The sequence below is a fragment of the Anopheles coustani genome, chromosome 2 (assembly GCF_943734705.1).
Source record: "Anopheles coustani chromosome 2, idAnoCousDA_361_x.2, whole genome shotgun sequence".
Classification (NCBI taxonomy): Eukaryota; Metazoa; Arthropoda; class Insecta; order Diptera; family Culicidae; genus Anopheles; species Anopheles coustani.
Window position 1 is genome coordinate 5880628 of NC_071289.1, and position 17377 is coordinate 5898004.

The 17377-nt window shown below is 44.2% G+C and overlaps 6 protein-coding genes across 7 annotated transcripts; 4 read left to right on the forward strand and 2 right to left on the reverse strand.

Moving 5' to 3' along the window:
- The first annotated feature begins 64 nt into the window (after positions 1–64).
- Positions 65–1015, forward strand: LOC131262697 (small ribosomal subunit protein uS11B). The gene is made up of 3 exons (XM_058264755.1): positions 65–153; positions 355–612; positions 695–1015. The coding sequence occupies exons 2-3, from the start codon at positions 373–375 to the stop codon at positions 911–913; spliced, it is 459 nt and encodes a 152-aa protein (XP_058120738.1). The 5' UTR covers positions 65–153; positions 355–372; the 3' UTR covers positions 914–1015.
- Positions 1016–1190: 175 nt separating this feature from the next.
- On the forward strand, positions 1191–2763 carry LOC131262791 (leucine-rich PPR motif-containing protein, mitochondrial-like). Its single transcript, XM_058264867.1, has 4 exons — positions 1191–1347; positions 1423–1768; positions 1837–2462; positions 2549–2763. Exons 1-4 carry the CDS (start codon positions 1203–1205, stop codon positions 2611–2613), a joined length of 1182 nt encoding a protein of 393 aa, XP_058120850.1. The 5' UTR covers positions 1191–1202; the 3' UTR covers positions 2614–2763.
- Positions 2764–4643: 1880 nt separating this feature from the next.
- LOC131262202 (leucine-rich PPR motif-containing protein, mitochondrial-like) lies at positions 4644–7625 on the reverse strand. 2 transcript variants are annotated; one of them, XM_058264153.1, is made up of 4 exons: positions 7476–7625; positions 7059–7404; positions 6365–6990; positions 6068–6278 (listed from the first exon to the last, which is right to left on the reverse strand). In XM_058264153.1, exons 1-4 carry the CDS (start codon positions 7618–7620, stop codon positions 6214–6216), a joined length of 1182 nt encoding a protein of 393 aa, XP_058120136.1. In that variant the 5' UTR covers positions 7621–7625; the 3' UTR covers positions 6068–6213. The 2 variants fall into 2 exon arrangements, with proteins under 2 accessions (XP_058120135.1, XP_058120136.1); XM_058264152.1 differs by having other exon boundaries at positions 4644–6990.
- A 121-nt stretch (positions 7626–7746) lies between these two features.
- Positions 7747–8821, forward strand: LOC131267095 (DNA-directed RNA polymerases I and III subunit RPAC1). The gene has a single exon (XM_058269859.1). It carries the CDS (start codon positions 7811–7813, stop codon positions 8807–8809), a length of 999 nt encoding a protein of 332 aa, XP_058125842.1. The 5' UTR covers positions 7747–7810; the 3' UTR covers positions 8810–8821.
- A 48-nt stretch (positions 8822–8869) lies between these two features.
- LOC131267094 (nuclear pore complex protein Nup58) lies at positions 8870–10581 on the reverse strand. The gene has a single exon (XM_058269858.1). The coding sequence runs from the start codon at positions 10465–10467 to the stop codon at positions 8980–8982; it is 1488 nt and encodes a 495-aa protein (XP_058125841.1). The 5' UTR covers positions 10468–10581; the 3' UTR covers positions 8870–8979.
- Positions 10582–10875: 294 nt separating this feature from the next.
- On the forward strand, positions 10876–11933 carry LOC131263199 (protein SCO1 homolog, mitochondrial). The gene is made up of 2 exons (XM_058265367.1): positions 10876–10969; positions 11033–11933. The coding sequence occupies exon 2, from the start codon at positions 11044–11046 to the stop codon at positions 11869–11871; it is 828 nt and encodes a 275-aa protein (XP_058121350.1). The 5' UTR covers positions 10876–10969; positions 11033–11043; the 3' UTR covers positions 11872–11933.
- Positions 11934–17377: the final 5444 nt, after the last annotated feature.

Consider the following 17377-nt stretch of genomic DNA (forward strand, 5'->3'; position numbering starts at 1 on the left):
TAGAGCCATGCGTAAATGGATGGGCACTACCTGATATACCTATGGTGCCTTGGGACTGTCAGATTAGTAGAAACTGACATTTGATGAAAGCTGCGAAAAACAACAACCCCTTTTCAATACACGCATCAATCAAGCAGCACGTTTCGTTGCGAGGTAAGAATAATTTTGCTTAGATAATGTGTGCAAGACCATCCTGAACATAACGATAGCATTCTACGTGCTTCTTACGTTGCTCCGAGTTGCTATCGATAGTTAGATTTGCATGTTAACTCGCCGCTTTACCCTAACCTATTGCAACAGTACCGGCAGTCGATCTGTAAATAATGGTGGCATTTGCCTTTTTCTATTGTGCAGAAGTATCGACGCTAAGCGATGGCTCCATCACGGAAGAACAAGGTCGCGAAGGAAGAGGTGCAGGTTTCGCTGGGACCGCAGGTTCGCGATGGCGAGGTTGTCTTCGGAGTGGCCCATATCTACGCTAGTTTCAACGACACGTTCGTGCACGTCACCGATCTGTCCGGCAAGGAAACGATTTCTCGCGTCACCGGCGGAATGAAGGTGAAGGCTGATCGTGACGAGGCATCGCCTTACGCTGCTATGTTGGCCGCTCAGGTGAGATTCAACTATTCAATGCGAGGCGCTTCGAGATTGTTGCTAACGTGATATATTGTTTTTCCGTTTGCGTTCCAACCAGGATGTTGCGGAGAAGTGCAAGTCGCTCGGTATCACCGCTCTGCACATCAAGCTGCGTGCTACCGGTGGAAACCGTACGAAGACACCCGGACCGGGTGCCCAGTCCGCACTCCGTGCGCTCGCCCGTTCGTCAATGAAGATTGGCCGCATCGAGGATGTGACGCCGATTCCGTCGGATTCAACGCGCAGGAAGGGTGGCCGTCGTGGTCGTCGTCTGTAATTTTCAATTTCCTCCACAGCGGGAATTTGTTGTACCATTTGGTGATTGAGCAAGAATGGAAATACATGCACCATGAAAAATGAAACGTAATGTTTCAATTAATATGGATTTCTATTATAATTATTAGTATTATTGTTAAAACCGGTTAAACAACACCAACGAATGTTGATACGGAAAACGTACAACACGTCAACCGGTTTTAAACGGTTTTAAGGCATGTAAAGGCAACCTGTCATTTTTGCGCGTCACTTAATATTCAACTGCCGTGCCAATTGGACGTCCCGACAAGATGGATCAATTAACTCTACAACTCCTTCAAAATGTACAAAATTCTAACAAAATATCTCGTCTTGAGGTGGAGCAACTGCTGGACCAAGTGCGTGCAGATAAAAGTGCAACAAATGCACAGGTTTTACTGATAATACAGTGCTGTGGTATGTTGCTGTTGTTTTTCCACTTTTATCAATAATATGATTCTTATCAAAGGATTATTCACCCTGTTCGAACAGGTACCATTCTTTCCGACGAATCTAAGGAAACCCGAATGGCGCTTGTTCAGAACATACTAGAATCGTATGAAGCATCGAACATCTCGCTGGATATTTCGCATTATAATGCCCTACTGCGTGTGTACTGGGAAAACGAACATCGGTTTTCCGCAACCGATTTTCTAGCAGATTTGGAATCGAAGGGCCTTCAACCTAATCGCGTCACATACCAAAAGTTGTTGCTCTGCAATTGCTTGAACGGCGAGATCAAAGCTGCCAACAAAATATTTGCTGCCATGAAGGAGAAAGGGTTCGGTATCAGTCAGTATATTTTGGATATGCTCATCATAACCAACAGCCAGGCAGAGTATGAAGGAAACGAACGGATGTAGAGAAAAGGGTTTCATTTTACTAATTCATCGTTTTACTTTCTAGTGAACTCGCAGCAGCCGCAGATATGCTGGAAGAGACCATACGAGCTAACAAAAAGCTATCAGACCTTGCCTTTTACTCACTGCTTTGTGCCTATGCTCGGAAAGGTGATATTGAATACATGTGCCAAACTCTGGAAACTTGTAAGAAGAATAATATTACCATGAAGGAGGAAGGATTCATCATGATCTTGCAGTCGCTGGCCGATAGTGGACATGGAAAGCACATCAAGCGCGTGGAGGAACAGATGCACCAATACGGTTACGTTTTAGACGATTTGAGCAGGATCTTCAGTCTGATATCCATAACGAAGCGATTCGAATTGTTTGATAGAGCCGTAATAGCCGAGGACGACAACATTACTGAATGCGAAGGCTTAGAAAAATCATTCAATGATATGATGTTCGATGCAGGATCATCAACGGAGGATGGACAGAAAAGGATGCTGATCATACTGAAAAGTTTCATCAACGAAGGTCTAACGATCAGCAAAAGGCTCGGGGAAAAATTAACTGATCGTTATGCGGAAAGCAGCGATATGATATTCAAGAGCTTGCTCGGTAGGTTGAACGAGACCAAATCTGGAGCGATGAATGAACATGATGGCACTCAATATAAAACCGCTGCGGGTAAGCATCTCTCTGTGCCAGAATTGGAAGAGTTTATTTTGGAAATGGAAAGCATGGACTTGAACGTGAACGCCCTTAAACTACAGCTTATCCGATCGGTAATTCGATCGAACGATCAAGAGAAGTTGGTAGCGTTACTTCAAAGGCTTGAAGATGAAAATTTCGAAATCCCCCCCGACATCTACGAAGCAGCGGTGGAAATGTACGTCACGAGCGGGAAAACAAAATATGCAGAAGAGTTGCTTAAAAGCATCCGAATCAAGAATCCCACATTCACGCTCACTCGTGTGGTGTTGCTGCGTGTAGCAAAGTATTTATTCGACAATAATCAATTCGTTGATACACTCCGATTCGTGCAAGAAAACATCCCACACTCTGATCATTACAAGCATGATCAACCGGAGTTGGACAGTGTGTACATCCACGCTTACTGGGAGTTTCTCATCGCTTTATTGGACAAATGTGGCGACGACCAAATCAACACCCAACTGCCCTTTGTGTTTGTTGTCAATCTGATCAGTGAGTATCTCACACGGTACTACTCCGTTCTAATTCCTGTCACACGTCACGAAGAAAAGGAGATATCCACGAATCACTGTGAAAAGGAATCACTGGTAGATCGCAATAAGGAATTGCAGGAATTAAGGGCAAACGTTACGGTCAGCGAAAAAAATAAACCAGCTGATAATCTGATGATTGAACCTGAAAGCCCAAAAATCAATAATTCGACAATTGATTCAATATTTAAAATTTGCCACGAATCCTCAAAGATGATTCAAGAAGTTCATGCTAAAGTAACTGAAAATAATTTCATGGAACCTCAAATGCATTACAGATGGAGCCCAGAACCACAAAATTCGACAATCGACGTAGCAAGGCAACTATCAGAACTTCAACAGTGGCTTAAAACTCAACAGAATAGAAAGTGGCAAGCAATTTATAAAAACTTATCTGACGCCTCAAAGTTGGTTCTAACAAACACTAAACAAACTCAAAAGCTGCTCATTAAACATGAAAAGAAAGCCTTATCCAACGCCTCACAGATGGTTCTAGAAAATACTGAACAAACTCAAAACATATGGAGCCCAAAAATCGACAATGATAATCTAAGGGAACAATCAAAGCTTCTGCAAGCTATGTTGTCTTTTAAAGACCTATCCAGTGCCACGAAGTTGGTCCTAGACATTCTCGAAAAGAAACTCATACCCATGTCGTCCGATTTTGATGATTTCCTCGAGGCAGCCGCTATCAATGGCCAAATAGACACATTCGATCGTATTGATGAACTGCTTCCTGAAAGTGTGAAATCCACTATATCGTTTGATTCATTTTACCGATGGGCAGATATATCAAGTGGCAACGTGAAAAAGTACCTTGACAGACAATTGCAGTGGTCTAGAGAGTTCCGAAGCTTAGAAGAAGCGGAGAAATCAATCGAAGACTTCTGTGTCGTCGGTTCATGTTGGGGGTTGAAACAAAGGCCACATTTGGACGGACTGTTTAAGAAAGTTGCAGATAACTACGCTGCATGGGGTGTACTGAAACCCTACGAAGTCCTCTGGCAGCATTATTTCATACAAGGATCGGCAAAAGAATGTGACATCTGGAATGATGTAATTGTTAAACGTGTACATGAAATTTCAGTTGAAGAGATTCTTCATGTGGCAAATGAAACATATGACGCTTCATTATGTCGTCGCTTAATAAGGTTGTGGTGTGAAACCAATATAGATATAGATAAAAAAGGTATATATGATAGTTTGATTGGTATATTACTTGCTAAAAACAATCCAACCTCAGCCCTACGTTTAATGAAGTATGTTGAAAAAGAGTCCGTGGAATTGGACGAATGGACTGAGCAATGGCTACAGTCAAGTGTTGAGTATCAAGGTATGGAATTCCCTTTTTAATGGGGATTTTTTTTTCCCCCTTTTTGCAAGAGTTAAGATGTAAGTGAGATATTACTCATGCATTTGAAATTATAAATAAAATAAACACAAGTTCCATCACAAAACATGGAAAGACTATGAAAAATAATTTCTGTTACAGTGAAATTAACTAGTGGGAGAGGGTTGAGGTAGTTATAAATTCTACAGCACAGTGTACCAACTTGCTACTGCTTTTTCGGGTATTGTTCACTAAATCTTCCAATGCACTTGAGTCATCTAGTAAAACTGGACATAGTTTTCAGACCAATCTATTTTTTTGGGTTTTGGTTTACTCTTCAATGGAAATTCGTGTGAATGAAATGATTCGTTGATAAACGTTGAATACATTTTTATCTAGGACACAGGTTCGAAATTATCGTTTGTTACAGAGTTTTTATTAACATCATTTACCATTACATCAATTTCGAATCCATGATATCGATTGCTATTGCAAATACTCCAAATCTATAAATTTTTGAACTCATCGGCCTGGGAACTATGTTCTAATTTTTGATTCGTAACAAGAATAATCGATACCATTCAATTCACAGCTAGCTTTTATCCACCGCGCAGTCCCATAACCCAACTTCAATTCCTCTTCTTCGGCATATTTACTAATAACATCGAGCGCTGAGCTCAGGTTCATTTTTGTAAGCATTATGTCAATTAAACATTCATACAGGTCATCTTTCTCAAATTCAAAATCCATTTTTCGGCAATGTTCCATCCATGCATTACATAACTCGGGGTCATTTCTTTCCCTTGCCTCATATAGGATCTCTCCAATCGAAAGTTTTACATTATCGCCTTTGACGAGAATATTCCAGATGGTATTTGCTTTCTCTGTATTACCGGATATGAAATAATATTGCCAGAGAACGTTGTAGGGTTTTTGGACACCCCATGAATCATAGCTACGCGCCACCTGCTCAAACATTCCATCCAACTCCGGATGTTGCTTCAAACCCCAACATAAGCCAACGATGCAGAAATCTTCGATAGATTTTTCCGCTTCTACTTTAGTTTTGAATGTTTTCGATAAGCGAAGCAGCTTGTCCAGGTATTTTTTCAGACCTCCACTGGATAAATCTGCCGAGCGATAATATTTATCGAACGATACAGTGGATTTCACACTACCAGGAAGAAGTTTAGCAATACGATTGAATGCATCGATCTGTCCATTGATAGAGGCTGCTTCAAAGTATTCTCCAAGAATGTATATCTCAGGCATAAGTTTTTTCTCGAGCATTTGTAAGATGAGCTGTGTGGTCTTGGCCCACTGTTTAGATAGCAGTAAAATGTATATGTTATCAGATTGTAACAATAGATTATCTTTCTCGTTCTTCGAGGCGGCATGGACCTTTAATTCCTTTTTACACTGATTCGTGGATATCTTCTTTTCTTCGTGACGTGTGACAGGAATTAGAACGGAGTAGTATCGTGTGAGATGCTCATTGATCAGATTGACGACAAACACAAAGGGCAGTTGGGTGTTGATTTGGTCGTCGTTACATTTGTCCAATAAAGCGATGAGAAACTCCCAGTAAGCGTGGATGTACACACTGTCCAACTCCGGTTGATCATGCTTGCAATGATCAGAGTGTGGGATGTTTTCTTGCATGAATTGGAGTGTATTGACGAACTGATTATTGTCGAATAAATACTTTGCTACACGCAGCAACACCACACGAGTGAGCGTGAATGTGGGATTCTTGATTCGGATGCTTTTAAGCAACTCTTCTGCATATTTTGTTTTCCCGCTCGTGACGTACATTTCCACCGCTGCTTCGTAGATGTCGGGGGGGATTTCGAAATTTTCATCTTCAAGCCTTTGAAGTAACGCTACCAACTTCTCTTGATCGTTCGATCGAATTACCGATCGGATAAGCTGTAGTTTAAGGGCGTTCACGTTAAAGTCCATGCTTTCCATTTCCAAAATAAACTCTTCCAATTCTGGCACAGAGAGATGCTTACCCGCAGCGGTTTTATGTGCAGTGCCGTCATGTTCATTCATCGCTCCAGATTTGTTCTCCTTCAACCTACCGAGCAAGCTCTTGATTTTCATATCGCTGCTTTCCGCATAACGATCAGTTAATTTTTCCCCGAGCCTTTTGCTGATCGTTAGACCTTCGTTGATGAAACTTTTCAGTATGATCAGCATCCTTTTCTGTCCATCCTCCGTTGATGATCCTGCATCGAACATCATATCATTGAATGATTTTTCTAAGCCTTCGCATTCAGTAATGTTGTCGTCCTCGGCTATTACGGCTCTATCAAACAATTCGAATCGCTTCGTTATGGATATCAGACTGAAGATCCTGCTCAAATCGTCTAAAACGTAACCGTATTGGTGCATCTGTTCCTCCACGCGCTTGATGTGCTTTCCATGTCCACTATCGGCCAGCGACTGCAAGATCATGATGAATCCTTCCTCCTTCATGGTAATATTATTCTTCTTACAAGTTTCCAGAGTTTGGCACATGTATTCAATATCACCTTTCCGAGCATAGGCACAAAGCAGTGAGTAAAAGGCAAGGTCTGATAGCTTTTTGTTAGCTCGTATGGTCTCTTCCAGCATATCTGCGGCTGCTTCGAGTTCACTAGAAAGTAAAGCGATGAATTAGTAAAAGGGAACCCTTTTCTCTACATCTGTTTGTTTCCTTCATACTCTGCCTTGCTGTTCGTTATGACGAGCATATCAAAAATATACTGACTGATACCGAATCCTTTCTCCTTCATGGCAGCAAATATTTTGTTGGCAACTTTGATCTCGCCGTTCAAGCAGCTGCAGAGCAATAACTTTTGGTAAGTGACGCCATTAGGTTGAAGGTCCTTCGATTCCAAATCTGCTAGAAAATCGGTTGCGGAAAACCGATGTTCATTTTCCCAGTACACACGCAGTATGGCATTATAATGCGAAATATCCAGCGGGATGTTCGATTTTTTCAAAGCTTTTAACACTTTCTGAACCAACCCCGTTCGGGCTTTCTTCGATACGTCGGGAAGAATGCTACCTGTGGCGAAATGCAATGAAGGCGAATTGATCATGTTCGTACAATCCACTGTAAAAACAACATCGACTCACCACAGCACTGTATTATCAGTAAGACCTGTGCATTGGTTGCACTTTTATCCGCACGCACTTGGTCCAGCAGTTGCTGCACCTCAAGGCGAGATATTTTGTTAGAACTTTGTACATTTTGAAGAAGTTGTATAGTTAGTTGGTCCATTTCGATAAGACGTGTTGGTACGGCTATTTATTTCAAACTGGTGGTCTACGATGACAACTTGACAACTCATTTAGCTGTTTCATCCATTCTGTCAAAAGGCTGCTTTCAAACAACGTTACACCGGTTGTAAACATCGGCACGTGTGTTGAGGAGAAACTGTGAAATAATCTAGCATTAAACTCGAAAAGCAATGGCTAGCGCCCAGGTGGATAAACCACTCCTCTATCTAGAGGAATATAAGCTCAAACAGGATGCCAACGATTACGGCATGTCGGATGAGTTGTGGGATTTCGAGCGGTTCAAGCAGCAGCTGCAGATTGTCGTTGTGCGCTACGATCAAAACGAGCTGGAGTTCGACATGATCGGCGTTAGTCCTGCCGTGGCCAACGTGTTCCGGCGCCTGATGCTCAGCGAGGTGCCGAGCATGGCGATCGAGAAGGTTCACATCTACAACAACACTTCGATCATACAGGACGAAGTGTTGGCCCATCGGTTGGGGTTGATCCCTCTGCGTGCCGACCCGCGGATGTTCGAGTATAAAGCCAACGAAAGCGATCCTCCGACGGCGCAGGACACACTGGAGTTCGAGTTGAAAGTCAAGTGCACACGGAAGAACAAAGAAGCATCGGAAGTGACGAACAATGATAGTATGTACAAAAATCACAGCGTATACTCGGGGCAAATTAAATGGGTGCCGATCGGCAATCAGTCGACCGTATACACCGAGGCAACCGTCGGTCCGATCGATGACGACATTCTCATCAGCAAGATGCGCCCCGGCCATGAGTTCGACATCAAACTGTTTGCCGTAAAAGGGGTCGGTAAAGATCACGCAAAATTCTCCCCGGTTGCCACGGTTTCCTATCGACTCCTGCCGGACATCAAGATTGAACGGCCGATCGTGGGAAACGATGCGCGTTTGCTGCAGAAGTGCTTTTCGCCTGGAGTGATCGAAATCGACAAGGAAGATCGTGCCTTCGTACAAGATGCCCGATACGACAGTTGCAGCCGGAACGTCTACCGATACCCTCAGCTAGCAGACGCGGTCACAATGGCACGGGTTCGAAATCATTTCATTTTCACAGTGGAATCGCTCGGTGCCCTCAAGCCGGACGTAATTTTTGTCGAGGCGGCCAAATTGTTGAAGAAAAAGTGTCGAATGTTTTTGGATGAAATAAAGGGAAATTAAAATCAACGGAACGTTTAAGCGTCTGCCATTTCTCAACATGTAATTTATTTTCAGAAAACTTTTGCAACTTACAGCAATTTGTCACTTTCGTTACAAAATATATTTAAATGATTCCTATCGTATTCAGAAAAAAAAAATTAATTATATGATCGCGGCGGGTTTTCCCGGCATTAATGTTTATTTCGTTTGCTTCCCAAGGGGGGTTTCTGTAAATTAAAAGCATCACCTCCGGTCGCAGACATTGAACCGAAACCAAATCCTAGACGATTGCCGAATCCAAGACTATCGCTACCCATCGTCCCGCTGGTGCCTGGGTTCATGCCAAAAAAATTCGTCTGCCCGAAGGTATTTTTATGCTGTTCCGTTGATCCTCCGCCTGCACCCGCTCCGGAACCCCAGAGGGTCCCCGTTCCCGTCGCCGACTGCCGAAGCGAAACACCGAAGCTAACGTTGCCCATTACCGACGAGAAAGGCGTTGGGCCGGAGGAGATATTTAGGGCAAATTTGTCCGTCTCTTTGCTGCCGTCTTTTAGCCCTTCGTGGGACTCGAACACGTCCGTATTGTCGCGCAGCAGGTACCGCCGGAGGTTTAGATATTGTTCCTTTTGCGTTTCGACCTTCTGATGTAGCTCATGCAGCCTTCCGGCTAGTGCGACAAAACTTTCGTAGATCTGCTTGAGGCACCGCTTCAGATCCTGCGGCGTAAAGCACTGTGGTGTGGTCAGCGAATTCATATGCTTCTCCGTCAGCTCGACCTGCTGCTTTAGGTTGATCAAATCCGACTCGTACTTCTGAATCAGCTCGATGAAATACTGCTGGGGAAGAGTGTTTTCGAACTGCAACCCCGCCGGTGTCTCCTGCGTGCGCTGTGCCATGTCCGCCTGGTGTGTGATGCCGGATGTTTCGTGTCGCAGCATTTTTATGGCATTCTGATTGTTGCTGACACTGTTCGACAGCTCGGCCAGTGTACAGTTGAGGCTCTTGATTTCGTTCGAAACATTCGACATCTTTCGGGCGGAAGAGCGCGCAATGTCCGAGCTGAAGGTCTTCTGGCGCTTGATGTACTCCTTCAGATGCTCCACGGTGTTGATAATCTCTTGCGGTACCTGCGATTCCTTCGCTTTGGTGCTATCGTTTTTCCCCTCGACCGATTTCGGCAAGTTAGCATTGATGTCCACTCCACCCAAACCGACCGTCGTGGCGGTGGTTGTAGCCGGTGCTAGTGCGGTCGTCCCAGAGGACGTCGTTTTGGCCGCTCCGAAAAGTCCTCCCCCGGTGGTGCTCCCAAGACCACCTGCACCGGTCGCTGTGGCACCGAACGTAGGCACCGCAAACGTAGATGTCGTTGTGGCCGTGGCTGTCGTACTGGCGGGAACATTCAGTGTACCGAATGGACTCGCGGTTGATGCCGTTGCACCAAGGCCGAACGATAGCGGTGCCGCCGTTGTGGTGGTTGTTGTGGTTGGTTTGCCGAAACTAAAACCTGCCGCCGCTGTGGCCGTGGTCGTTGTGGCGGTAGCTGGTGATCCAAACGAAAATGCCGTCGCAGTTGCGGCCGGTGCTGCCGCGCCTGGTACGGTGTTTGTTGCAGCCGCGGGTGTTCCGAACGAAAACGCTGGTGCTGATGTGGTGGGAGTACCGAAACTAAACCCGGACATTGTGACTCGTGACGGTGGCGGATAGTTCAGAAGCAAAACCAAAGCACAAATTACTAATTTCTATATCTTCCTCCGACGAGGAAACCGCGGGCGCGAGGAATTTCGAGCGTTTTGTCACTGACAGATGATCAGAACTTCTTAGAAGGTGTATAGATGCAACGGGCATTTTATGTGAATACCTTGATTTGGGTGCCTAGTGAGTGATGTGCAGAAAATGTTGGAAAGTTGCCTTATCTTTTTTGACCAAATAATGCTAAGAAATATTTTTTCCAATCGAAAATAAATCATAATATAAACTGGAGGCTAAAATGAAAAATTAATTGTCAAATAAAATTTATGTGTAAAATAACGAATGAAAATGTATGTGCAGCCTCACTAGGCACAGTTTATGAGAAACGTCAAAGCATACGTAACTGCCGGTGAAAACAAAAGAAAAACATTACGAATTGCACAAATTCTATCAATGATTACAAAAATAAAGTGTTTCCAGTGTTAATTAAAGGTAAGGGATATGGTTAATAGTACCGGAAACTCGAATAACCATCATGTGTGTTTGATTTTGCAGAAAACATCAGAATGTCCAAGTTTTTCATGAGATTGGCACCACGAGCCACCGGAGACATGTTTGGGAGTGCCGGTGTATTCGGTAGATTATCCAGTGTACCTCAACATGGACCACTCCCGTGCTTACAACGTTCCACACTGAGCAGGTTTCAGCATACAACGCGGCAGTCCGACCCGATGAAGGGCAAGGGTCCGATAACGTGGAAGAGTTTTGCATTTATTGCCACCGCCGGAGTCGGTGTGCTCGGGTTTATGTGGTACGTAAAGGACGAAAAAGAGCAGGCCCTCTTACGGGAAAGAAAACGACAGCTAGGAAAGGCGGCCATCGGTGGCAAATGGGATTTGGTAGATTCCGAGGGTAATCCTCGTAAATCATCCGACTTTCTGGGCAAATGGCTGCTGATCTATTTCGGGTTCACGCATTGTCCGGACATTTGCCCGGACGAGCTGGAAAAGATGTCGGCGGTGGTGGACAACCTGGAGAAGGAGAAAGATGCCGATCCGGTGCAACCGATTTTCATCACCGTCGATCCGCAGCGTGATACCAAAGAGCTGGTGGGCAAATATGTGAAAGAATTCTCGCCCAAGTTGCTCGGTCTGACCGGGTCCATCGAGCAGGTGGCGCAGGTCTGTCGTGCATTCCGTGTCTATTTCAGTGCCGGTCCAAAGGATGAGGATAATGACTACATTGTGGACCATACGATCATTATGTACTTGGTTGACCCGAACGGCGAATTTGTTGATTACTACGGACAGAATCGGGATAAGGAGTCGATCAAAAATTCCATTCTGATAAATATGGCAAAGTTTAAACAGATGAACAAATCGTCATGGTGGTAGATTAGTTCGAGAGTTAATTGTAATGTTGAAAATAAACCAAGAGATTGGATTTTGCGAGTATTACCATATTAGGCGTTCACCAATTGTTACTTTCAATTTATGTATTGTAACAATCCGAAATGCATACTTATTTATTAGTTCTCTTTTAAATGTTCTTAATTCATTTAGCAATACTTGATACTTTTTGATTATTTATAAAGCGAACATAAATATTCTACTCCAGAAAGAGGAAAGTCGTTTTTGAACCGTAGTTTTGCTAATTAAATGTTAAGAGAAACGATTTATTTATGCCAATTTTTGCCAAAAACTGCCAACTAATGAATGTACTTTCCTAAGAATTACAAAACTCGGTAAACTCGCTCCAACGAAAACACAGCAAAACCGTGTAGTTTGTGAAGCGAATCGGACTCTACTGCTCTGGTTGCATTCAGCCGGCATGGGGCGTAATCTGCTTTACAAAAGTTTAATTAAGACGCTAAGAGCAAAGTTTGACGGTTTTCATCTTGTTTGTGTTTCAGTTTTTCCACTCCGTGGTAAACTACTTCCCTGCATCGACGTGGAGGATGTAAGAACACGGGATTATGCCCGGCCCGTTATCCCGTGGCCACCCGTGGCTGGGGACGTGTTAAAACTTAAGTCCTGTGCAAAGTTGCTTTGCGGTGGTTTGCTCTCTCGCTTGATCGTTACGCGGGGTGGAATAACCAAAACACTAATGGCTTTGATCTTCCCGAAGCAGGAAGTGGAGTTTTCTCTACGCATGTTTGGGTGTTTATTGTTGCTTTTGATCATTTGAAGATGGTGGTTAATTATCGTTTGTGGAAGAGCACTTCACAAAGGTAAACTAGTCACAATTTAAATTGAAACATTGCCTCAACTAGCCCGACTGCTACAACAACTTTTTGGCAATGTTCATAAACTTTCCTGCTTATGCTTTCTAGCGACTTTGGCATTATAATTCACGAAAGTTAGCTCATGGGTGCATTTTAGTTTAAAGTAGTTTCAACCCCGGGCACCGTGGGCTGCGTAATGCATCATACATCTTCCCCCGAGGTGCCGGAAGTGAAGCAATCCCTTCGCTCCGGAGAGCGTTGCGGGGGGATGGAGCATGGCTTGGTGCCAAAGCTCTTAGCGTGCACATGGACATGAGAAGATTAAATTAAAACTTTCTCACCCTTGTTGACTGTTGTATTTTGGCGTTTTCACACCACCACCACCACCGGGACCGGCACCAGTCCTAGCACTTGCAGTGTCCGTTTTGGTAGATGAAGTTTTCCGCTATCCAACTTTTCGTGTACCGAGCGAGAAGCAAATGTTAATCCTTTCTTTGGGTCATTCTTTTTTTGGACTTGTTGGGTGGTAACGCTGGAATGTTTAAGTAATGGTTTGGTAAAAGAAAACAAGGTACAAGCCAGTATGGTTTTGGAAAGAATGGTGTACACAAATAACCCAAAAAAAAGCAAAAAATGTAACCATTGTTTCTTTTTTGAGCAAATGTGTTTAATTTGAAATAAACTCATTAGCTTGCGCGAAACAAGGAAAATAGCTTCAAACTATGACTAAGTAAAACCAGAACCGGAAAATGACAAAAAATCGGTTGCAAAAACATGTCATTCCCTTTCGCCAAATGTAAATCCTCTTGAAGAAACATTTATCAATAGCCCTCCGTGCGACTGATCGATGTCCGATGATGCCTCAGGAGGGTAGAGTGGCTTGATATGCGTGTCCGCTTTTTTTCCCTCAATCCGATGGGATTTCCTTTACCCACATTTTCCGTGCTCGCTCCGGAACCATGTTGCAGTTCAACGAAATGGAAAAGCACGTCGGTCGGACGTACCGAACACGCCGAGGACACGACCGAAACTGGGGAAAGTTTTTTGTAGAATTGCAAAAGTTGATTGCTCTTATGCTGCCTGGTGCGGCCAGGGGCAAACATTCGAGATGTCTTTTTTTATACTTCCACTGTTTATCGTAGAGAAATGCATTACACAGTGAAAATAGCTCAATAGCTGACAGAAACAACGTCCGGGTGGCTGGCAATGTGGTGGCAGGGCGGACCGCGGGATTGTTGATGGTACTTTTCCTTCCCTTTATTGGTATCCCGGGGTTTTTTTTTTAGCTTTTGAGTGACGTTTTATTTTTCTTTGCCCGGCTGGCGGTGCTTGAGCTGAGCGTTGAAAGTTATCGTAAATTGAATTTATTTCATTCGCTTCAGAATGATATCGAACATTTCAGCTGTGCCGAACCGAATTGATTTTGTTGAAGTTGGTCCGGAATTCGGTACCGCCAGGTTGTCCCTGTCCCGTCCGACTCCTAAGCTTTTTTACTGCCTCTACCTACAGTACACTGATCGTGCCCATAGATGAGGGTTGTGTGGGGTTTTTCTTTTTTAAATCTAACTCCATCTCCATCTTTGGCCGCACCAATCGTTTTCTCCTGCCTCGCTTTCCATTCATATTGCGAAGACATTTCGGGCTTTTATTTGACAACGGTTTGAAGTTCATATTAATTTGCCCAAGCCATGATCAGATTACGAATTTTTATTACGCTCTATTGATGTTTGGAATTGTCCGTGTTTTACATGACCCTAAAAACGTTGGACCGGAATGAGATTGCGTGTTTAAATTTGTCGACCCGAGTACCGAGAAGTAGAGTTATTCAATTAGACTTGATGGTATCGAAAGAAACTCCTTCTTATTAGTGAAAAATTACTCTTTGTCTTAAATCTTTTTGATTCGACACACGTGTGTAGCGAAAATCTCTTCTATATTCTCTTTATATTTTCAAAGCAATCTGTAAATCTCGATCCAATAAGGAAAACTATCAAATAACTCTATTTGGACTTCAACATCCCGAAGATGTGTAATTTCAAGATGCCTTTGCCATTGCCCTGCCCGTTCGTGGCAAGGATAACATATTTGGCCCAACCAGGAACGAGCAACGATCGTCTGAAAGGCAAACAAAACCTCATCCTGGGCAAGTGATACGTTATACAAGTTGGGTAGGTTTTGTAGCGATTATTTATCGGAGCATGTTTTTGGTATGTTTTTGCAATTGCCCTAAATCATTGGCCCATGCTCAGCTGTACCGGAGCCGTACGTGAGCACACAGACACTAGCAGAAGGGAAGGCCCTTAAAAGCACGCCACCGATAGTCGGGGCCGAGCAAAATTTGTTTTGATTAATTTTTATTGCACATTCTATTTCATAAATCTGCAGTGTTGTGGTTAGCTTGCCTTCCTCTCTTCCGACGAAGACGGTCCCATGGCTTAAAAAGGAATGCAATCCTTTCCCGTAACTGACACTGTTTTATTTCCGGATGAGCCGGGCAGCTGGGGGGTAGGAGCTAGCGGTACTGTTGCTCGGGCAGCAGATGGTGGTGTGTTGTGGTTGATTTTAGTGGCTAAAAGGAGGGGGCAGGGTGGGAAAGTATACAACCGAGAAGCCATCCAGCGCCAAGTCGTTCAAGCACGCGGGGTGAAAGGGGAAAGTTTTTGTGGCCTTTGTCGGCCGCGGCGGGAGGAGGAAAATGATAACTTCCTAAATTCCGAACGACAAGAAAACGAAACATCCACACACACAAAAGCACACAAAAGCTTCATCGAATCGTCCCCAGTGGAGTTTTCATCTTTCCCCCTGCCGAGAACATAAACATCTTCTTCGGCTCGGCTGGCACTGGGACGGTGGTAACCCATGCGCCCCAAGAATTGTCCCTGTGACGGAAAGTGGCCCTAACCTCCCCTGGCTGCCGCACGGACGAGTGCTTTTAATGGACTTCCTCCAGAGGTCCGGGCCGAACTTATGCTCCCACATCATACGTACAATGTGTACTGTAAACAAGTCACAAGTTGGGCCTTCGGACGTTTGGGCCCGAAAGAAGTGTAACCACATTTCGTAAATTCTCCCCGTCCTCACCCGGGCTCTGGAAACACTTCTCAGCTCCCCTTCAGCCTGTGTGTGTGTGTACAAGGGGTTGAATATGCTTCTGCACTTTCCGCCAGATTTATTCCTCCGATGGCACATTATGGTAACTATCGTCTGAACTTAACGACAGCTGAAACGGACCGTTGTGCCCTGGCGTTCTGTTCTGTGTTTATGTTGCTACGGCGCGTTAGTATTCCGTAGGCCAGCTTGCTCTCCTTGGCCGGCCTACGGACCCCAACGGCTCATCTTCATTAGGAAAACTCAAGCCTCCCCCGGTCGGTGCGTGGGTGGATGGGGTAAGTTTTGGGAATGTTTTTCTTGCGCCTTTCCGTGGTGATTGCGGGTGCGGGGGAAAAAAAGATGGAAAAGCTACCGGCCTTCCTTTCCCCTCGCCGCCGTTCGGTCGGTCGGTCTGTCTTATCGGTGTGTACGGAAAAGTTCTTTCTTGTGGTGCGCTTAATGGATGGTCGTGAATTGCACCGTGGGAAGTTAGCTTTTTCCTCCCGGGCGCATGGAAGCCGATAGTGAAACGGTGAGGAAAACGAACACGAAACACGAAACGGAGCCCCAGCGAAGGCAGCTGGTGATTTTTTTCTTGCGGGCCAAAGACTTCTGCAAATGGGAATATGGGAGGCCATGTTAAGGGATGTTTTATGTTGAAACGTAAGCATCATAAAACGTACGGCCCTGGGCTTAGGGTTCGGAGGTTTCGGGGGGAAAGGCATAGAATTGTGCACAACCAATCGAAACGCAATATGGTGGCCCGGTTTACATATTGCCGAACGATGGCGCCTCCCGATTCAATGATGTGCTTGTTGGGCAATCATCATAAATTTTTCGTTTACTGTCCTTACATGAGATGTTCTTCACATTTTCAACGTTCTCCACTCCAAGTGGAGTGAAGCAGCGAGTCGGGGGTTTTCAATATTCCAAACAGCCGAGGGCCATACGTAGGAGACTGTACAGGAATTTTAATTTCGTTCCTGAAGGACTCGTTCAAACGCAGATGCAGGGAGTTTTCAGAAATATAAATACACACACACAACCCTCGAATATGCACTTTCGCCCGAATCCATGATAAAAACATAAAAAAAGGATGTTATGTTATGAGAACTCCAATAAACAGATGGCGATGTGAATTAGCAATGTTGTGCATAAATTTTGCTTCCCTGTTCGCGGCGTTGCAATCGCTGTTGATACAGGTTCGTTTTCGGTGGTTTTGTCCGTGGGCTGTATTTACGAGCTTTCGAGGCGCTCGAATGTTCAATTTATGAGATTTATTTATGGTTGTAATACGCTGATGTGGTGGTTTTATTTATCGACACAATAACATTGCACCAGCATTCTAGCCAACCGCCACTCGGCAACAATGCCACTCCGATTACGATTTATGGGGAGGCTTTATCGTTGAGGACGGTTCGGTGACGATATTTCTTTTGTGAGCTTTTTAATTCCATTGTTTGAAAACAAAAGAAGTAAATAAAAATGTTTGCGTAGTTAAAAGCAAAATATTGTTGCAAATCTGAAAAAAGGTATATCTGCTTTATGTTTATGTTTTAAAATAACGAATTCAATTAAAAATAAAC